Below are 22,135 nucleotides of genomic sequence, written 5' to 3'. Positions count from 1 at the left end.
GGTGGTCTCCCCATGTGCTCTAGGCTGCTCTGCCACATCTCAGCACAGCTGCCCCACGGTTTTACCAGGCGAGCCACTGTTTGGCTCAAATTTTTAACAATAAACAGGCTTTGAGAAGCAAACAAACAAACAAATGAAGGAGCGACAAGGGTGGAGGTATACCTGATGGAGGTTGCCAGACATGAGATCATTGACACCATGTGGAGTCGTGTTACAGCTGAGCAGCATGGGGGCAGGTGTTCATGAGCAATGAAATGCCGGGGATCTGGAAGAAGCTCACTTTTTCCCTGGCTTCTGTAGTCAACATTGCCTCCGTCGCTCTGATAGTCGTGGCGCTCTCTACTGAGAAGTGGGTGACGGGGAAAATCCTGTGCAAAACTGGAGCTGATCTGGTGAACGCTTCAGATGCGGAGTTGGATAAATTTAAAGGAGACATATACTTTGGGCTTTTCCAAGGAGGAAAAACAAAGAAATGTGGCTTGGGAAGCAGAACAACGAGGATCTATAGTAAGTTTTTTTTAACTAATGTATGAAATGTGCAACCCAGTTGCTTATTGGCTGAGAAAAATGTTATTTATAATGAAGTCTCCTTTGAAATATCATAATTGTGTCTCTGTAAAGAATTAGCTTCAACAGAAATTAATAAAAAACTTGAAAATTCTCTTCAGATAAATAAACGTAGTGTACTTCACATCATAAACGCAGGCATAAATTTGACATGTATAATGCTCTGCTTACCAAAACTCAAGTTTTTTTGGGCCACTTTCATATTGTTATACGAAGTCCCCACTATATTATACCAGATTATTTATTGAGCGGACCTGTGTCGTTTGACTGAAACAATACTGTGATGCAAAACAAATTATACCAAAGCGCTGAAAATAGTTAAGTTGCATGTGTTGTATATTAATGCGTTTTTTTTCTCCAGTTTTATTACTGATTTTTGAGCAAAGTGAGTAGTAGCCAATTACCCAGTTTTTATTCATTCAATACTTAAAGAACAACACCAAGACATGCTGGACTGAACACAAGAACACACTTCCTTTCTCTTATATACGTACTATGAGCCTCCTTCTTACTTCCACCCTCGGAGAGGAGCGCTACCTGCAGGCCTCTAGACATATTAGCTCTCATGTGTTACATATTAAAAAAAAAAATTCTGATTTTTTTCCTTCTTGCTTTTTTCCTTCTAGTTTTCCCCAAACTGGTGAAGAAACTGAATGGAGGCCTTCACATGATCATCATCTTATTCCTCTTCGTTGCCATAGGTTTCGCTTTGGTCAGTTTAGCATTTTGTATCTATAATGCCCGCAAAATCCCGTATCAGTCTATAAAGGGACCTCCGGGAATATACTTATGGAATTTTATTGCAGGTATGTGACTGGGGAATTGTTCTGAACCGACCCTGCATGTGATGAAAAATGTGTAGCATTCGGTTTGTGTGCAAAGAATCATAAAAGTATGGGTGGCGCAGTGGGTTGGACCGGGTCCTCCTCTCTGGTGGGTCTGGGGTTCAAGTCTTGCTTGGGGTGCCTTGTGGCGGACTGGTGTCCTGTCCTGTCCTGTCCTGGGTGTGTCCCTTATGCCCTGTGTTGCTGGGTAGGCTCTGGTTCCCTGTGACCCCACTTGGGACAAGTGGTTCAGAAAATGTGTGTGAATCATAAAAGTGGCTTGTTCATCAACCATGGTTTACTCAATTATACATGAAATGTGCAAGACCTTGTGCTTAAATTTCATTTTGTTTTGACTCTGGCAAAGGTGCTGTTACTCCCTCATTCTCTCAGAACTGCTGAATCCCTTTCAAAAATTGGCAGACAGGCCTTTAACCAAAAGACTAGTACAGGCCTACATTGGGCTACCCCGTTGCAACAGGAAAATCTCCACATGATTCTGCCGCGCACTTTTTGTCACGATGTGCTTATGTTACTTTGAAAGTGTCTTCTCCTTCCAGGTCTCTTTGGGACGTTTGCTGTCGTCTGTTTCATCGCAGCTGTCAGGCATCACCGTCTCATCGAGAGGGTGGCCAACTTTAAGGAGGACTTTTTCCAGTTGGTCGTCCTGGCCGAAGAGTTCGACTTCTCCTTTTGGCTGTGCGTGGCGGGCGCTGCCACAAATGGGGCGAATTTTATTGTGGTGGCCATGAGTAAAATCCATTTCCCTAAAATACAGATTAAGAAGCCGGAGGAGCCGACCGTTACGGCTGATGACCTCCTATACTGAGCGCTGTCTTACACCGAGGAAGAGAAGATGGCAAAGGGAAACTGAAGTTTTCTAATGTTAAAGGCATAAACATCATGGGACATGTACATTTTTGTTGATGTTTCTGATGGAACGTGAATAATTAATGAAAATTACTGAAAATGTTTTGATATGAAATATTAAGGTGAATATTCTGTAATGAAATTTAAAATAAAAACCAAAAAAGAAAAAAAAAAAAAGACGTCCATGAAACGAACAGCTGGTATTACGTTTGACTCCGCCGTGGTAGTTTGACCACAGTCCCTGAGGGCGTCTGTCGCTTTTTGATGACGCAGGCAAGCGAGACGTCAGGGTCAAATAGCGTCACGACATTTGGCGCATGTGGTTCTTTCACTGCTGTGATTCCGTTATATGGTGTGTTCGGTTAAACACAAAATGCTTCTTCCGTTTAGAAGAGTGTTAGCAGGAGTGAAGATTCATAGCTGTAGGCCTTTCTCGGTATCCAGAATAAAGTCAAACTGTAAAAAAGTAAGTAGAAATCCCAATGCAGTGTGCCAGCTACTAGCTCTGACGATGTATGATGATATCATCATGTTGTTACTAGTGATCATTTTAAAATATCTCATCTGTGCTCAAGCAAAGTGACCTGTGTACTATTTTCTAGCAAATAAAATTTGTTTTAATCATAGCTTCTGTTTACTGATGGAAGATTTAAGTCATCCTGTTGCCAACCTGTATTTTTCACTAATTTCCCTGTTATCATTTACTCACACTGTACTATTGTTGCAATGCAGTGTCACTCCATTGATCGAGATTGCATTGTTGTTGTTGTTGTTGTGTCACTGTATTTACAGGGCTTGGTGCTTGGTGTGTATGAGAAAGAGAAAGAAGATGACAGTGTGTGCTTCACAGAGGCTGCCAGTAGCTTTGACGGATCCCTGTCTGGGAAGCTCAGAGAGCTGCTCTCAATGTGAGCTCGACTGCTCCCCACAGTAGACGTTGATTTTGCATCATTTGCTTCGTGTCGCTGTTCAGTCTTGAAACGTTCCAATTTTTTTGTCCTTTTCTCCAGTTCCGGGCCACCGCTCAAAAAGGGGAAAAGCCGTATATTTTATGGACTGCACGAGGTATGCAAAGAATCGCATTGTCGTAGTTATTATGTTATTGTCATAATTATCCATTACACACAAATGTATGGATTAATAAAAGGTGTCTACTTTTCGTGTAATGGAAAATATTTAGCCAAGTTGATTGACACCTAATGTAAAATGTTTTCTGCTGACATTTTAATAAATCTGTGTGGTTATTTCCTGCACCAGATTTCAACTTTTAATGCTAATCTATATTCTGTGTACCCCTTGTCCCTAAATATAGGACTTTCCCAGTGTTGTGGTCGTAGGCCTTGGTAAAAACTCACCTGGGTTTTGCAGTAAAGAGAACTGGTACAACTGCAAAGAGAACATCAGAGCTGCTGTTTCAGGTAACATTCAAGATACACAGGACAAGACGTTGTACCCCGTGCGTATATTACAACGGCTGTACACAAAGATCCAGTCCAACCAACATGAAGCCACAGAGAACATCCAGCATAGCCAACATACATCTCCATAACCCGTGACCAAGAAGCTTAACTACCTGCTCCAACAAACCAAACCAGAAGGGTACCAACATGAGTATTTCATCAAGGATGTCAAGTGCAAGTGAGCACCTCCCTTCATTGCTGTTTTGTTGAATTTAGCCTACGACACTTCCGGAAGGCTCAACAGTCTGGCAGTCTGGAGTCCCAGACCCACCCCCCTCCGCACACATCTTAGATGTCCTTCACCCACAGAAAATACCGCACCTCCACCAACTCAACCAGCAGTTAAACCACAGCTCCATACATACCTTCTAGACACACCAACTTTACCTCCATACCTGCCAGCAGAAAGTGCAAATGCACCACTCCACCAACTTAAACTAACTTAATTAATAAGGCTACACCTCCCTAAAGGTAAAAACTCATACTGATAGTAACATTTAGAAAGTTTGGGAAAACACAGTACCAGTGAAATGTCCAAGGACACTGAAAAATCTAGGCAATATTTCTATGGTGCATATTGGACAGAAGAGTGAACGCAAAGCAACACACTATGACTTTAACATCATCCCTGGATAAACCTTTACGCAGCTACTCCTGTAATGTAACGTAAATGTTTATATGTGCTGGGGGGCGCGGTGGCACAGTGGGTTGGACCACAGTCCTGCTCTCCGGTGGGTCTGGGGTTCGAGTCCCGCTTGGGGTGCCTTGTGACAGACTGGCGACCCGTCCTGGGTGTGTCCCCTCCCCCTCCGGCCTTATGCCCTGTGTTACCGGGTAGGCTCCGGTTCCCTGCGACCCCGTATGGGACAAGCGGTTCCGAAAATGTGTGTGTGTGTTTATATGTGTCACTACGTGAGAAGAGCGCTCTATTAAAAAAAATATGTATCTTTAAAAAAAATTACTAGGAAGGTGATCAGGAATCGTCAATATTCTGATAAAGTTTTATACAGCTACTCATGTGATGAACATTGGTTCATATGGTGGAAAGAAACAAACTGATTGTACTTAAGAATCACGTATTTGCAATTATGTCCCTCTTTCTCCTAATGTAATACACAGACTGTATTTTCTATGAGATGTACGTCGCTTTGGAGAAAAGTGTCTGCTAAATGGGTAAATGTAAATGTAAACACACAAGTGTCCTGCACCTCTGGAAACTGCTGCAGAGATCAAATTAGTAACTAAATGCCTTATTCACATTTATTCATTTAGCTGATGCTTTCCCCCAATTACCCATTTATACAGCTGGGTAATTTCACTGCAGTAATTTAGGGTAAGTCTTGTCTTGTGAAGTTTTCTGAACAAAAGACTGTTTCTCAGTAAGTGTACTCAAACTTTTGACTGGCACTGCTGTTTAATTAAGCTGGTGCAGCACCCGTAATGCTCTCCGCGCGTTGGTACTAATGCCTATGACGGTGAGATCGGAGCCGTACGTGACACTGCGCATGCTTATGTGTGTGACTCTGGGGGGGCTTCAGTGGGCTGCAGGGCACTTCAGGATCTGGAGGTCCCGCTCGTGGAGGTGGACCCCTGTGGGGATCCCCAGGCTGCGGCGGAGGGGGCCGTCCTTGGCCTCTTTGAATACGACGAGTTCAAGAAGAAGAAGACGTTTGCGGTAAAAACACAGCTGCATGGCAGGTGTGTGTCACAGCATGATGTGCCAGATCTATTTATGAAGCACAAATGCTGCCAGCGTACACTGATTGTGATTAGGATTATGATGAACATACATATTGTATACACATACAGATTTATGCATACCTTATACATTTTTTCATCCAAGACATATTTTTATGAAGACTTTGTGACTAGGTTATTAGATGCATCTCCCTAAAGGCAGTGCAGTGATTAGAGCTGTTGACTTGCATTCAAAGGACCTGGGTTTGAATCCCACCTCATGCTGTCGCATTCTCGATCAAGGTACTTACGCTGAATTGCTCCAGTAAAAATGACCCAACTGTATAAAGGTGAGGGGGGCGTGGCGGCATGGTGGGTTTGGCAGGGTCCCGCTCTCTGGCGGGTCTGGGGTTTGAGTCCCGCTTGAGGTACCTTGCGACAGACTGGCATCCCGTCCTGGGTTTGTCCACTCCCCCTCCAGCCTGGCGCTCTGTGTTGCCAGGTTAGGCTTCGGTTTGCCGCAACCCTGCTTGGGATAAGTGGTTTCAGACTCTGTGTGTGTGTGTGTGTAAAGGCGTAAATCATTTAAAGGACGATTATGTTGTAAGTTGCCTTGGAAGAGGCTAAAAAAATGTCAGCTGGAAAAGTGTAATTGTATACAACTTGCTATAATAAACTTGTCGATTTATGCATCTGATAAGAGGTACAATGTTTTCTAGCTCTGATACTACAGCTTGGGAGAGAGGAGTTCTGTATGGAGAAGGACAGAATCTCGCAAGACGTTTGATGGAAGCTCCAGCCAACCATGTCACTCCAGCGTTTTTTGCAGACACTATAGAGCAGAAACTTGCACCTTTTTCTGACAAAGTTATCATTCATAAAAGGTATTTCTAATTATTTTAAGCACCATCTACACGAACTAGTTACCTTATTATAGCAGCTGTCAAATTATGTATACTGACTACTCATGTAAATGCAGCTTATTCAAGGTGTGTGGTTTCTTAATTCCTTATTTTAAGATGGTTGGTTCCACTGCTGCATTTCTAGCTGTGAAGGGTCTGCAGTAAGAGCAGTGCTTTCCCACAGGCCGAAATCTTGGATTGAGGAGCAACAGATGGGCGCTTTCCTGAGTGTGTCGAAGGGGTCTGAGGAGCCGCCTGTCTTCCTGGAGATTCACTATAATGGAAATGCAGAATCCAGTCAACCACCCCTAGTATTAGTGGGAAAAGGGATTACTTTTGACAGGTAGGCTTTTTTTCACTTTGTTTTACTGTGTATTTTCTAATGACATGCCGGGTTTGGAAGAGTAGAAGGTTGGAAGGTCCATGTGTATTGCACTTCCTTTTAGCTGTATATAAGTGTGTGCGTTTTAGAAGAGCAGCATCGTGGCACAGGTGGTAGTGCTGGTGCCCCACAGCTCTTGGCTGCCTGTTCAGATGAGGGTTTGAATCTGGCTCAGTCTGTATAGAATTTATGTGTTCTCTTCATTTTCATGTGGGTTTCCCGTAGGTGAAACTGAAATCACGCTATATAAACATTTTCTTCCAGTGTCCTTTGTGAATAAAGGAATTTTATTAGTTTTAATGAGTCTGATCATTGCAGTGACACGTAGAGGAGCTCTGACTCACTGCATAAATCTCAGATCTCATGGTTCATGTGTATTTGATTTAATTGCCTTTTTAAACATGTCTAGGATTTCAATAAATATGGACAACGTGATGGTGCAGCGGGTAGCGCTAGCGCCTCATGTCTCCTGAACTGTGAGTTCAGACATGGGTTCGAATCCAGCTCCATCTGTATGGAGTTTCTGTGTTCTCCTTGTGTTCTTGTCAGATACCTCCAGGTGCTCCTGTTTCCTCCCACAGTCTAAAGATGTGTTTCAGGTGAACTGGTGACTCTAATTGCCTGTAGAGTGTGTGTGTGTGTGTGTGTGTGTGTGTGTGTGTGAGACTGCCCTGTCATGGACTAGCATGCTGTCCAGGGTGTACCCCTCCTTATGACCTACACTTTAGACTTCTGCAACCCTGCATTGGAAAAATGTTTATTCATAATGGATGTATGTATATTTGTGATGTGCTTGTCCACAGTGGAGGAATTTCGCTGAAGCCGTCGTCAGGCATGGAGGCCATGAGAGCAGATATGGGCGGAGCTGCCACCGTGTGTTCCTCAATTGTCACCGCTGCGGCCTTGAAGCTTCCAGTCAATATCATCGGTGAGAAATAAAATATTCTGAATATTCATGGACAAACAATTGACTTAAACACCTGTGTTCATTCATCAGGGTATTGTGGGTAATGTGACCACATCATCGTGAACTCAGGATCTCTTTTTCTGTCAAAGTTAACAGTCTTGATCTTTTTCAGGTTTGGCACCCCTCTGTGAAAACATGCCCAGTGGAAAGGCAAACAAACCTGGTGATGTTGTAAAAGCAAAGAATGGAAAAACAATCCAGGTATGGTTGTATTGTAGTTATGCTAAAAAATTTATTGCATATTATGACAAGTTAAATTCCTTTAACTTCATTTCAGAATACTTTGAAAATGTGTTTATATGTGTATTTGACTATTCTTGTGTACTTGTATGAGTATAAATTTTTTTTGAACTTCCATTATGATTTCAGTATCTGTCCCCACATTGTTCTGCCCCAATGTTTTTGTATGGGTATCTATCTATCTATCTATCTATCGTTTCAGGTGGACAATACTGACGCAGAAGGAAGGCTCATACTTGCAGATGCTCTTTGCTATGCACATACTTTTAATCCCAAGGCAATAGTTAATGCTGCAACCTTGACAGGTATGGATGTCTGTGCAGGTGTTCCTGCATTGTCAGCTTTTTCATGCAATATTTTGCTTCCCCCATGATATTCATTTTAAAAATAAGAATGGCATGTTCTTTGTTTCCACAGGAGCTATGGATGTGGCTCTGGGCTCTGCTGCAACCGGTGTGTTCACCAACTCAGACTGGCTATGGAAGCAGCTCTTTAAGGTACTTCTCTTTTAAATGAATTTATGGCCCAGCGTATGGTTCCTGTTCATGTGGTTTGATTGTTCACATTAATTTGTTGTAGGCAAGCATTGTGACCGGCGATAGGGTTTGGCGGATGCCCCTGTTTCAGCACTATACCAAACAGGTCACCGATTCTCAGCTGGCAGATCTCAACAACATTGGCAAATACAGCCGGTAGGTCACCGAAGCAGAGGGTGGACTCAGCTTTCGCTGTAAGATCACCTCACTGCAGAAAAAACTTCATGTACTGTAAATGTTTGTCTTCTGTGTTTTTGCCAGGTCTATACTGAAAAGCAAATTCAGGACATGAAGTAGTGTTTAAGAATCTAGACTTGTAATCTCAAGGTTGCTGATTGTAGTGCCAAAAGGTGTCCTCCTGTAGCACCCTTGAATAAAGTACCTAACTTTATTTGGTCCTATGAATTATTTATATTTACATATGTTCATTTAGCAGACACTGATCTCCAAAGTAACATATAACTCAGATCAGACAAAGGTACATTTTACAGTGGGCTAAGAGCTTTTAGGAAATCAGGAGAGAAGAGGGTCTGAAAGAGATGGGTTTTGAGACTTTCTAAAATTCTGGGAAGGATTCATCAGTTCAAAGGGACGAAGAGAATATTTAGATGTTTGGCTGGGTAAGGGTGTGTCGCTTGGGATAAAAGGATCAACCAAAAAATTAAATAATACTGTGTGTAGAAAGGCAAAGAGTTTTAGCCGTTTCGTTCATTGTTGAACCAGTTGGTTTGTTGGGTCTGCAGGTCCGGCGGGCCGTGTACAGCCGCAGCCTTCCTCGGGGAGTTTGTCACAGCCCCACACTGGGCCCACCTGGACATGGCTGGCGTCATGTCAAACAAAGACGAGATCCCGTACCTGCGCAAGGGCATGTCCGGCAGGCCCACGCGGACGCTGGTGGAGTTCGCCGCTGGCCTCTGCACGGAGCCTTGAAGCACCCGTTCGGCGACTTTGAAACATTTATGTTTAGCTTATTGAAAATAAAATAACTTTTTAATGACTTTAGATGCCGGGTGTTTATGTCATGCCGGAAAAGTAGCTTTCTTGTGAAAGGCACCATTTGCTTTGACGTGATATTACTTCACTTAGTCATACAAATCATCGATCCGTTTTCATCACTCCACTGTTGGGTTATGGTGCCCTGCAACCTACCCTGCACATTGCGTGGTGGTACACCAGTCTGCGTGACGGTCGCAGCAAATGCGTTTCCTGCGCTAACACAGACGCACTACGGGCAAGTTATAGTCAGTCACCGGTGCGCTTGAAACGCATCTCTTTGGGCTGTGAGAGGAAACGGGAGCATCTGGAGGAGACCTGCGTGAGCACAAGGAGAACATGCGAGCTGCTCGTGGGCGCCATCGTGCTGAACACATGTATTGTAATGCTACGCACACTTGTGCCGTGCAGTTCAGTCAAATACTAATGGGATAAGGTTTGATGCAAAGAGACTGAGCTCCTCTAAGTGTCACTACAACGATGGACTTGATTAAAATTGATGCAATCGTGAACAATTATTCTGAGATGAAACTGGGGGAAAAGTATCGTATCACTTTCTTTTTACATCATCATGGAAGCAAACTTTAGCAACGGTAATGTGGGATTTTATGTAACTTTTATTTATTAAATAATTATAAATTTGTGAAAAATCTGGTTTTCTTTTTTTTCCCCAAGTTCTTTATAACAGCATCTTAAGCGGATGTAATATATCTTAAAAAAAATATCCATTTCTTGGTGGACAAACGACGATGAATGCACCCGCCCTCATCCACGGTAATATTTTCTCATCTGGACATGCGCAGTACATTCCCTCCTTTTATATTGCGCATGCTCAAACTCTTCCCCAGAAAGTTGAAACAAAATGGCGTCCTCTATGAGCGGTATGTTTGCTGGGCAGCAGCCGTCCGTTCCTCATCCTCCCGGCGCCCCCGGAGCTCCTGGACAGCCCGGCTTGATGCCCGGTCCTTCTGGGAGCAGGTGTCAGAGCGGCAACACCTTGGTAGACGATCTGGAAGCTTCTTTTGAGGTGGTTGTGTGTTCCTCTACCCGTGCACGTCATGATGATAATGATGATGATCATGATGATCAAAAGAAAGTAGTAAACAAAATTCTCTGGTAAAATACCTCTATTAGTTTTTTTTTAACATGATATTAACGCAGTTGGATGACGTAATACCCGAGTATTCCGATACTGTATATTAATAATATCCGGATTCCCTTACATACACGGTGAATATTACGAGTGTTGTCGATAAATCATTTTGATTTTTTTTTTTTTTTTTTTTTTTTGTGTTTCATTATTTCCCAGGCGTGTTTCGCATCTCTTGTAAGTCAGGATTATGTTAATGGAACCGATCAGGAGGAAATCCGAACTGGTAAGTGTGGCTCCTCACTGACTGCACGTCGTATTCCAATTTACCCCCTCTGTTCATAATTCGTATTTAAAACGTGTTTACAGTGTGTGTGTGTATATATTATATACATTATTAATTATATAACCTTTGTTTGCGCCCAGGTGTTGACCAGTGTATCCAGAAGTTCTTGGATGTTGCCCGGCAGACAGAATGTTTCTTTCTCCAGAAAAGATTACAGCTGTCAGTACAGAAACCAGAGCAGGTGGTAAAAGAGGTGAGCATATATGTCCCTTTGCAGATTGAACTGATTTAATAAGTGATTTTAATCCTAAGTAATATTTTCTGTGTGCCTCATCTTGATGGCTTATCAAGGAAGTCATTTGTGGTTCATGATTCCTTAGCTGCCTCATAACCACACTTAAACTCTTAAAATGCATTTCGGTTAGTTCTGTAGGGGGCAGCTGGTGTAGGCGTTAGATCTCTGAAAAGATCCTGAAAAACCCAGCTTTGAATCTCTGCTCCTTCTGTACTACGCTTGAGCGAGGTGCTTGCCCTTGATCGCTTCATTAAATAAATAAATAACATGTCCCAGTTGTATCTTCTCAGTTTTATGGAGAATTTTCCAGGACAACCCAGTTGGCTGTTTGACCGCCAAGTCCTGTGGCATTTTGAGGTGGTGTTGGAGCAGAGATTTTTCTACTGGATGCCCTTTCTGATGTTAACCCTTACCATTTACCTGGGGTTGGGATTGATGCTGACTCACTGGTGGCTGGGGCTGTGGGCAGTTTAGCGCCATCAATTCGCTTTGATACGCATGTCTTAGGGTGAAACCTGTATAAACGCAGGGAGAACATGCAAACTCCACATAGAAGGAAAGGGGATCGAATCCACAATCTCTCGCATCACCCAGCTGCTGTGAGGCGGAGACACTAGTTGTGCTGCCACCATGCCATTCAAAATGTCCCACTTGTATACATTGATAAATCATTCTTAGTAGTTTACTATACACACCTGACATTGAGCTTTTGAGAAAAGTGCAGCTAAACGAATAATTTTCTGAAGTTTTCAATCCCTTTGTGTAATTTATTTTTTTTTCTTTTCAGGATGTGTCAGAGTTAAGAAACGAGCTGCAGAGAAAAGAGCTTTTGATCCAGAAACATCTCCAGAGAATCCATCACTGGCAGCAAGTGCTGGAAGACATCAACGTGCAGCACAAGAAACCAACGGAACTTCCGCAGGGTCCTCTGGCGTTCTTGGAACAAGCTTCAGCCAACATCCCTGCCCCTATGAAACAGAACTGACTCCAGATGACACAAAAGGAACACCTTCTGATGTTGAAAGACACATTCACTTTTGTACATATATATATGTATATTTTTCGTAGTGACAAGCTTTTGAATAAAATGTGAATTGCTTCAGTAGTTAGCAATGTTTTCATTTTGGATCAGATTACACTGTGAAGCAGTATGAGCTGTTTTTAGATATCAGTGCTGATGTGTGCTTAAGAAACACTTGATTTGAGATCTTAGCTGTACATTTATGTTTTTGATAACGATATACCCAAAAGCTTTACTAACTCCTCTGACTGCCTGTCATACCTAATGTGCTGTAGGCCCTATGCAAAGACTTCTCACCAAAGCCCCTGCAATCTACTGTAATGAGCACTTACCTTGCCCACCAACCTTTTGAGTGGTACTGCTCAACCATATCCCCATACTCCATCTTCTTCTCATTGATTTTCTGTGTTTTCATATGGTACTGTAAGCTCCAACATGTTGATTTACCTAGACATTTCAGACACTAGGACAGTATCTGGTGTTAGTCGTCTCTGTAATAGGGGCTGGAAATTGAAGTTCACTATCAGCTGCTTGTCTTGTGACCTCCTCGATAACCCCAACCTGATACAGGGTGCTGTTTCAACTGTCACTTTCTTCGTCAAACACTATAGCCTCCTACCCTGCTGGTAGGTCCTGCTGTGATTCTACAAAATCTTGCAGACTTTGTCAAGGCTTCAGCCTGACTAGTTATGGTCAAATCAAAAGTAGTCCACTCTTATACAGCTACCAATTTTGTGCTCCCATGTCCTTCTCTTTGGCTATAATGAGTACGATGGAGAACCAACTTTCCCCAGCATAACAGATTACATGTACATAACATGTTATAAAGTGCCTGGATCAAGAATTTGATACACTAAAGTTCTGTTCTCCAATGCTCTTTCCAAGAAACCTTATGTTCCAGGGCCCCCCCGTTCAAACACACTACAGCTGCGTCGCTACCATCATAGTCATCCGCCTTTCCTCTAATGTTGTGCACACCTTGTCCTGAACAAGATTGTGGTTCTCCATTTCCCTGAGCCTTGCTGCTATACCTGATGGTACGCTGCAAAGCCACCCTCAAACCTGCCTGTTGTCCAGCTGAGGTAGGGTTAACCTTGACCTTTACCCTAATGAGATAGAGTAAGCTATGAGAACATATTTTATCAGAAATAAATTTAGATTACCGTATTAATATACATATAAACATAACTATAAATATACATACACATACCAAGACAAGTTGACAAGTGGAATCAGTTACTGTAGCTCTATGCTTAATAATTTACTTATAATATATTTTCGAATAAATTTGCATCTAGAGAAAGCAACAGCTGAGAAGTTATTCGTTTTTTTTTTGTTTATTGGCATACATAGAAATTTAACATTCTCAAGACATAATGATATCTTTAAGAGTTAATGAATAATTACCTATAGCATATTTAAGCGTCTCGGAGACGAACAATCTCCAAAATATCTTAAAAGAATATTGACGAACAAAGTCCGCCCCTTCCTTCCATTTTTTTTTCCAAAACGAAACTCAACCGGAAGCGATCGTGATTGGCCCACCGATCCCATGTGACTCAAAGAACCAATCAGAATGGTCACTCGGTTTGAACGGAAGGCGCGTTCCACTGCGATCAGGAAAATTAGCATCAAAATGTTAGCTAAATTAGAGTTTTAGGAAATTCAGACATTGGTATTATTAGCTTTATTCTAACTTGTGTAACTGTACACGAATTTACAGCCTCATGTGTCATATCTCGGAGTCGAAGAGACCCGGCTTTGTTTTGTAAGTTTGGTGAGTCTGACTTTTTTTTTTTTGCGCCTCTCTCTTAGTCTCTAACTCGTCTGTCTGTACTGTAGTGTATGAGCCATGTTGTTTTGTTTTTATTGTGCTATAAAATCACTGAGTCCAATTTAGTAAAATGGTTGTTATTATGCAATTTGTTACGTAGATTTGGAATCCAATAAAAATAAATCATTTTCTATGGTCATTTCCGGGACAGGCGTGAGTCACGTCACATTCACATTCACATGATTGATTGTAAACGTGTGGCAGGAGGAAAAGAATAAAAAGAACAGATTAAAACCGTTAGTAACGATATTCGATGACAGTTTAAAAAAACACGTCCAACTGGTGCCTCTGAAAACGTTTCATATGCAGCGTTACCAATTTATTCCACCTGCTACTTCCCCCCCCCCCCCCATCATGATCATGATGTAGTCATGACCTCGGTCAGTCTCAGAGTCCGGATCATTATGCGTTGTTAATTATTCATATTATCGGTTGGTACAAGTTGCTATCATACTGACGCTTTTTTCCAAGGCAATTTACAGGTACTTACAGTTTTTTATACAGTTTGGCAATTGTGGAACGATTTAGGGTACGTTGCTTGCTCAACTCAGGGTACTAGCCAGAGGGGAGATTCGAACCTGCACCCTTTGGGTCCAAAGGCAGTAGCTGTAACCACTACACTACTAGCTGTCTTGGTGGATTAGTTAACTAAACAAATAAGATATTGGACTACTGTACTAGTAATACATTATCCATGCAGTCATTAAAGCTATAAGTAAGCCTTCTGGATGTGGAGGAAAGGAACAAAAAAACTCCAGACTGAAAGTCAAGGGGGGGGGACCTCTTGTGGTCTGAGTGCACGTGGCTGCCTACCCCTCCTGGGAATTCTAGATTTAAAAAGACTTAAGTCAATTTATAACTAATAATAATATTGTGGCTGAGTGTTAACTTATGTCAGCAGGTGGCATACTAGTGAAACAGATGGACCTTTTACTGAAAGGTTGCTGGTTCAAGTTTCAGATTAAAATTAAACATTTTGTGCATGGAAAATGGCTCATCTCACATTATTGCAGTGCATAGCTCTCTTGTGGATATGATTTGCTAGAATTGTATGTCAGTAAATGATGCGCTGCACATTATTAACTGTTCTTGTGTAACCACTGAGTCTCTGAAACCCACAAGTAGTTAGCTGGGTGACACAAAAAGAAAACATGATTCGAAGGAGATATGCAGAGAGTGCTTTAAATGATGAAAAAAATGTGTAAAAGTGTAAACTCAATCCACTTTAATACTTGGATATATCTCCAGGTTTGTCTTGTGCTTTCAGTATCTCCGAGATGAGTGTGTTCAAGGGAAACGGTCCTGTGTATCTGAAAACCTACGGGAAGCACAAAAGGAAGGTGGAAACGTGGCTGTCTCCTGACGTCAGGAAAAATGTGTTCTCAAGCACTTCCTCATCAGATCTCTCCTTCAGCATGATGAGCAGCAGTCAGCTACCAAAGAGGAAGAAGTGGGTTTGTCCAGTATTTTCACTGTGCTATGTAATTATGGTTTTCCTTTTTTTTTACCGCCCCTCCCACTCTGCTTGCTGAATGCCTAATATGTGTGTTGACATGTTACGTTAATTTTCATACTGTCTTGCTATGACTATTAACGTGTCTTGTAATGATGTGGTTCTCAGACAAGCTTAAACATTTTTCTCTTGTTTTATTCAGGAAACTGAAGTCCACAGCTTCTTCCAGGTCAACACGGGCAGCCAAACAAAAAGCCCTTACTGCTTTGAAAGAAAAAGACGATGATGATGAAAATATTTTCCCTCCACCCTCTGAACCCTCTGAAAATGACCAGAAAAGGTTGGCTAACAATAAAAAATGTGTGATTATAGATCTGAAAAACCACTTTTCTTTTTGGTTAAATATAGTAAACTTCTGTGACTGAACACACACCTGTTACCAACAGGTAAACAATACTTGCACAATGAAATGCTCCTCTAAAGGCTGAAATAATGGAACATTCTTTTGCTCTGTTGCTTCACACCTTCTAAGCTTTAGGTTTGAATGTGGATTTGAATCCTGCTCAGTCTTTGTGAAGTTTTCCTGTTTTCTCTGGGTGTTCCATTTTCCTGTCACAGTCTAAAGGCACGTTTCTGGTGAATTGTTAACGTTAAACTCCGCTTAGTGAGTGTGTGTGTTTATGAGTGAGAGAGAGAGAGAAGGAATGACTGTCCTTGTGATTTCCTTGCAATGGACTGGTGTGTTGTCCTCCTGCCCAAGGTGTACCCTTGCTGCATATCCTTGGGTTTTGGTAAAGGCTTTGGGCCACTTTGACCCTGCAGTGGACAAACTGCCAGACGGATGAATGAATGCATGCAGTGCTCCTTATTTCTTCAGGTGGATTGAAGTGAAAAGGTGGTTTTGTGTTAACAGAGAAGACCCACTAAAGATCACATTACCAAAGCTGGTGACAAAGAGGAAGAAGTTGTCAATACTGAGCACTTCTGAAAGGGAAGACAAGAGCCCATATAATAGCAAAGAAGAAAGGCAACAGAGCTCTTGTGTGGGAAGAGCACAAAAAAGTGTAAAGTAAGAGTGTAGTTTTGTATGAAGACATTTTCATGACATGTTAAATGTTTATGGGTCAAGATGTCATTCTGGGAACACTTGCACCTTATTTCATAACTGAATATATGGTTTAAAATTCACATGTAAAATGCAGTCTGTGCTAATGTGTTTTTGTTTGGTTAGATTTCAAATTGTTCATGGCTGATGTTTATTCTAAACTAGACTTCTTAAAGGTTCATGAAGATATTTCAATGTTATCTTTTGTTTATTTTCTTCGTTCTTGAAGGCCAGACAACACTCCACAGCTGTTGGCAGATTTAGGCAGATTTGTCACAAATCGAAGAAGAAAGCAGCTTGAAAAACAGAAGTTGATAAATTCAAGAAATGTTAAAAGAAAAGAGAATGTAAGACTTTTGCCTCGTTGAGATTTTGCTTGGGTTGCTTGTGAAAGTGATTGCTACCAATTCAAACATTCTTTTTTTTGTTTTGTTAATACAGGTCTGTGTTTTTGAAAGTAGTGCAGATTCAATAGAGGACTTCATTAAACCTCGTGCCCCTCATCAGCGTGTTGCCAAGAGGAAGCCAATCTGTAAAGAGCAATTGTTTTTGGAAGAGACAGGCTCAGACCTTAGCAGGGCTAGAATTGTTTTAAGAGAGCAATCCTTAAACATGACAGGTGACAGGGTTCTGAGAAGTTGCTACAGAAAGCCCTTATTATCAAGCACCCCTTCTCTGGTGCCTAAGCCTAGTTTTAGGCGTTATGAGCCTTCTGTCAGTGAAATATCCTTTAGCAATGATGAAGGAGAGGATGCCTTCAAGTCCAGCATGGAGTCAGACAGAAGCATGATTTTCCCCAACTCATGTGAATTAAGAGGTTTGGTGGGAAACCACCTGAAATTACAGAAAGGGATCTCATTCAGGGAGAATTTGTCTCTCGGTGAGCAAAGTGGAGAGCTGAGTGCCTGCAAGAGAACTGCAATGGCTGCACAGAAGAACAAGGAACTTTTTTCTCACACTGACTGTGATACTGCAAGTGCAAACAGTGGTAAAACAAAGGGGAGCCAATTGTTTTCCAGTAAAGATGTTTCTGTTGAGTTGAGCAGGGATTGTAATTTTGTGTCTGCCAAGACATGTTTAGACACTCTGATTCCAGCAGTAAAGGATCGGTGTAGGACTTCAAATCCTGTGGTACATTTGCAACATTCTGTCATCTCACGTGACTCAGTGGAACAGAGCGACAAAAAACAGGATGAAGAATTTTTCTCCTTCCCTGATTGTGAGATTATTTGTAATGACAGTCAGTCTGGAGACAAAGTTCACAGGAACGATCGTAGTCTTTTTTACCTTGGCAACATCAAAAAGGCAAGTCAAAGTCAGAAAAGTGATCACTGGTTCAGTGAAAGGTTAGGACAGACAAGTGCCTCTATGGATCCGGAGAAGTACATTGCCACCACAGACCAGTCACTGCAATATGAGCCTGAATGTCCAAGAGAGGGAATTCTGGAGGCCACTGTTAATGGTGTCTCTCGGACACACTTTTTAAAAGCAGACACCCAGCCATTAGATGATCACAGCAGGGACCTGTTCTCTGTCACCTCTCAAATGGAACATCATGACCCAGGTAGCCAAGATAATGCTTCATTGAAGAATTTTTCTGCCTCATCCTGCATTTCTTTACAGACTGAGTCAACTGAGGAGGTCTTAAAAGCTAAGAACATATCCATGCAGCCAACCGTTTCACTCAAACGCCTTGATTTGTCAGAATACATACAGGGTGACAGGGCCCCACAGCCTGAAAGGGATGGGTCCAAACAAAGGAAACATAGAAGGACCGGCGGAAACAATAACTGTGCAGTACGTAGGAGACTGTCAACTGTGTTTGTTTCAAGTGCTGCAGGAACATCGAGTTTTTCGTCAGAACTCGTGTCCCCAGTAGTTGAAAGGACTACAGGCAGATTGAGAGTTCCAGAACCTCCCAAGGACAGACCAGGGACAGGAAGGAAAGCCTGCATCAGCGGTTTTAGTGTGAGCAGGTGGACTCAGAAGAATGATCAGCAGAGGAAAACGGGAGGTCCTACCAGATCTTTCATAGCAAAGACTGGAGATTCCTCTTTGTTTGATTTCCATATTGGCCTTAACACCCAAAAATATCTTGTAAGTGTGATTTGTTGTTAAAAGCTGTATCTGTTTTTTGTTGCCGTAAAGCATATTACAAAATTAAAATTCTGCTAGTTTTGTAGTTATTTTAGTCTATTTTAATTATCACTGTGTGTGTGTGCGTGCATCAACATCATTGTGTGTTTCCATAGTTTAAAAAGGCTGTAATTTCTTAGGATTCTATGAAGAACTGTTTACTGAGTACTGCCGATGTACTGCCTGCAACCCCAACGCACAAAGAGCCGATGAATGTGTCCTCGTTTTTGACCAACTTCAGTCCTTCCTGCATGACCACTCACACCTGGAGGAAGCTGAAAGCAGCTCTATCTGTTCACAAGAAGAAAAAAGGTGGGAACTTCAGGTTTTTGTCTTCCAGACACAATAAACTGCTTATACTGCTATTGAAATCCTTTTCTGAGAGACATTCTTCTGCCTGTTTTATTGGATGAATATGCTAGGAAGTGAAAGCTGGTGCTGATTTTTTTTTTTTTTTTTTAAAAAAAAAACTTCCTCAGCTTTCATGACTCCCCGTAAACTCCGGCTCTCCCACAACCTGTCATCTGAGGTGGGGTTGGTGGACACGAATAGAGAGCTCACAGCCAGTCCTCCATGCACCCCATTCTTGCAATGCATGATGTCACGCCTGCCAATGAGTACAGCGGGAACCCCTCTAGTGAGTTCTCATTTATATTCAGTCACTTGCATGTTCAGGGGCAAATGAATAAAAGCTTTTGAAATATTGTTAAAATGCAATGAATTTGGGAGCAACTCATTTAAATAATAGTACAAGTACATAGATCATAGTAGAATGTATTTGAAAAATAATTGGCTTGGAATAAATGGGATATTTTTTACTCAAAGGTGCTGGAGAAGGTCAGAAGCTCTATATGGAGCAACTTTGAGCTAGAGAACAGTTATTTAATTTCTCAGGGGCATGGTTTCAAATACAGTGATTCATCTCATTTTATTATTTCATTCATTGATTCATTATTGATTACTGCTTATCCTAATGCAACGTTGTGGTGGTCTATCCCAGAAACACAGGGTGCAGGCGGAAGCACACCCTGTCTAGGATGCCGGTCCATCGTAGGGCTACCACACCCACATTCATTTATACATTAAACGTGTAGACAACAGTTCAGTTGAAACTTGCGAACTTCACACTGATGGTGTTGGATTTGAATACGTCTGAACCCACAGACTGGGATGTGAGGCACCACCCCTAGCTGCTGTGCCACTTTACTGCTTATTTTTTTAAATAAAGCTTAAATTTTTGGCTTAGTGTTGTGAATATTTAACTATAAATCCTGTGAATCCAGAGCTTTTCTTGAGAGTCTTTAGTTTTGGCAGTAAGCCTTGGTGTGTTTTCCAGGGGTTGTGCTCTTACGCAGAGGACATCAGTGATGCAGAAAAAGTGTACCATGAATGCCAACAAGAAGGGCCCATTACCTTTGAGCAGTGCATTCCACTGGACAAAATGAAGTTCTGCAAAAAGATTGGCGAGGGCACATTTGGAGAAGTGTTTTCAACAGTCAATGACTCCATGGAAACTGTGGCATTGAAGGTGTGTCTCTTTGTTTGGTTCCTGTCCTTTCTAATGTGTTAATTTGACAAAAACATCTGGTATTATAATTGTATGATCCCTTTACCAGATCATACCCATTGAGGGTGATCAGAAAGTCAATGGAGAAGACCAGAAGACCTTTGGGGAAATTCTTCATGAAATAATAATTTCAAAGTAGGTATACAATTTTGTCTGATAAAATATAAAAATTGTCATAATAAAAAGCTGATAAAAGCTTTACGAATTTAGATTGAAGGCATTTTATCAATGTAAATGACTTTGAGTAACTCAATAGTGCACAGATAAATTAACATTTTGAATTGATTTCCCTTTAGAGAACTAAGCAGTCTGGGTGCAAGAGAGAATAACAGAACACAAGGTTTCATAGCGTTAAATAAGTAAGTAAATTTGGTTTGAAGTTTGTAATTCTTATGATGCCAAATAAACCGTACAAATGGACAAGTGGCCCACAGTTTAAAATGTGTAAATTTGGAAATTGTCTGTAAAAATAGGCTTTTTACCCCCCCTCCCTTCAGCCTACACTGTGTACAGGGTTCTTACCCCAATCTTCTGCTGGCTGCCTGGGATAAATTTGACAAGCAGAGAATGTCAGAGAATGATCGCCCTGGTAAGACTAAATTGGAAGAACACTGGATTTCTGGATTGAAATGCATATCACTGCATTTGTGAAATTGTTTGCTTAATTCCTTCCCTATATTTAATACTCTGTTCTGTGTCCAGACTTTTTTCCAGATGACCAGCTTTTCCTTATCTTAGAATTTGAGTTTGGTGGTTGTGACCTGGAGAACTTAAATTGTAAGGTAAAGGATTTTTTCTAGTGAGTGCACTAAATGGTAGTGACTTTTGTATATGTTCTCATGATGTCTTTGTTGCCTGTTTTTAATCGTATAATTTCACTCTTGTAAAATATCTCCAGCTTTCATCTCTGGCTCAAGCCAAAAGCATCCTACACCAGGTCACTATTGCGCTGGCTGTAGCTGAACAAGCACTGTGTTTTGAACACAGGTGAGCAAACACTTTTGTTGAAAATGAGGATCTAGTGGTAACATAGAAGACATATATTCTACTGCTTTTCCAGGTGGTCTGAAATGTGCGTGTCAAAATTTTATAGGGATTTGCACTGGGGTAATATCCTTGTGAAAAACACCACGGAAAAGAAGGGAACTTATATTCTGAACAGGGTACCGCACAATTTTGAAACCAATGGTGTCCTTGTCAACATCATCGACTACTCTTTGTCCAGGCTAGAAATAGGTCAGTTCCTCCAGCCCATTCGTAAAAGCACTTTGTTTCACGCCACTGTTTATCAAACCCATGCAATTGCAAGGCGGTGTGGCACAGAAGGGAATATACACTGATACGAATCCTTTGTCTTCGTGTTCAGACGGACTCACGGTCTCCTGTGACATTTCTGCTGATGAAGAGCTCTTCATGGGGCAGGGGGACTATCAGTTTGACATTTATCGCAAAATGCGTGAGGAGAACAAGTAAGTCAGTCTTGGTTTTATCAGTGCAGCTCATATCCTAAGTCTTGAGGAAATATCAAGAAAGTGATGGGAATCTAAATTTTGTTTGCATTTTTTTTTTTTTTTTTTGACAGCAACAGTTGGAGTGAGTATAACCCGCATACAAATGTCCTGTGGCTTCACTACCTGGCTGACAAGCTCCTTCACATGAACTACAAGAGTAAGAGCCTTTCAAAACCAATGAAGGTCCTGAAGAAGAACATGACCAACTTTTATCACGAGGTGCTTGGATTCAAATGTGCTGCAAGTGTTCTTGAGGGCAGTAGTTTATTTAAGTGACATTTTTCCTTTCATCTGTGCGTGAAAACTCCAGAATGGTCCAGTTCTGCTTTTACGTATAAAATGTTTAGACAAATGTAAATAATGTAGAAATGCTTGAACAATAAATTTTTGTACAAGAAATCCTTTTGTAATTGACTAGT

General features: G+C 41.6%; 4 protein-coding genes across 4 annotated transcripts; all 4 read left to right on the top strand.

The window, feature by feature from the left end:
- Positions 1–254: 254 nt before the first annotated feature.
- clrn2 (clarin 2) lies at positions 255–2,220 on the top strand. The gene is made up of 3 exons (XM_018735722.1): positions 255–507; positions 1,194–1,373; positions 1,952–2,220. Exons 1-3 carry the CDS (start codon positions 255–257, stop codon positions 2,218–2,220), a joined length of 702 nt encoding a protein of 233 aa, XP_018591238.1.
- Positions 2,221–2,564: 344 nt separating this feature from the next.
- Positions 2,565–10,015, top strand: lap3 (leucine aminopeptidase 3). The gene is made up of 13 exons (XM_018735732.2): positions 2,565–2,727; positions 3,054–3,169; positions 3,272–3,326; positions 3,574–3,679; positions 5,260–5,419; positions 6,118–6,282; positions 6,485–6,643; positions 7,486–7,610; positions 7,762–7,850; positions 8,092–8,194; positions 8,307–8,386; positions 8,469–8,581; positions 9,169–10,015. Exons 1-13 carry the CDS (start codon positions 2,611–2,613, stop codon positions 9,353–9,355), a joined length of 1,575 nt encoding a protein of 524 aa, XP_018591248.2. The 5' UTR covers positions 2,565–2,610; the 3' UTR covers positions 9,356–10,015.
- Positions 10,016–10,259: 244 nt separating this feature from the next.
- On the top strand, positions 10,260–12,158 carry med28 (mediator complex subunit 28). The gene is made up of 4 exons (XM_029259170.1): positions 10,260–10,445; positions 10,728–10,794; positions 10,935–11,047; positions 11,877–12,158. Exons 1-4 carry the CDS (start codon positions 10,281–10,283, stop codon positions 12,072–12,074), a joined length of 543 nt encoding a protein of 180 aa, XP_029115003.1. The 5' UTR covers positions 10,260–10,280; the 3' UTR covers positions 12,075–12,158.
- Positions 12,159–16,761: 4,603 nt separating this feature from the next.
- Positions 16,762–22,054, top strand: haspin (histone H3 associated protein kinase). The gene is made up of 13 exons (XM_018735675.2): positions 16,762–16,849; positions 16,944–18,599; positions 18,779–18,950; positions 19,118–19,275; positions 19,975–20,166; positions 20,255–20,340; positions 20,502–20,564; positions 20,703–20,794; positions 20,908–20,987; positions 21,104–21,192; positions 21,299–21,441; positions 21,572–21,674; positions 21,788–22,054. Exons 2-13 carry the CDS (start codon positions 17,115–17,117, stop codon positions 21,990–21,992), a joined length of 2,868 nt encoding a protein of 955 aa, XP_018591191.2. The 5' UTR covers positions 16,762–16,849; positions 16,944–17,114; the 3' UTR covers positions 21,993–22,054.
- Positions 22,055–22,135: the final 81 nt, after the last annotated feature.

The sequence above is a fragment of the Scleropages formosus genome, chromosome 16, assembly GCF_900964775.1.
Source record: "Scleropages formosus chromosome 16, fSclFor1.1, whole genome shotgun sequence".
Classification (NCBI taxonomy): domain Eukaryota; kingdom Metazoa; phylum Chordata; class Actinopteri; order Osteoglossiformes; family Osteoglossidae; genus Scleropages; species Scleropages formosus.
The sequence above is the reverse complement of the archived record's forward strand: the minus strand, read 5'-3'. Positions and strand labels throughout refer to the sequence as shown.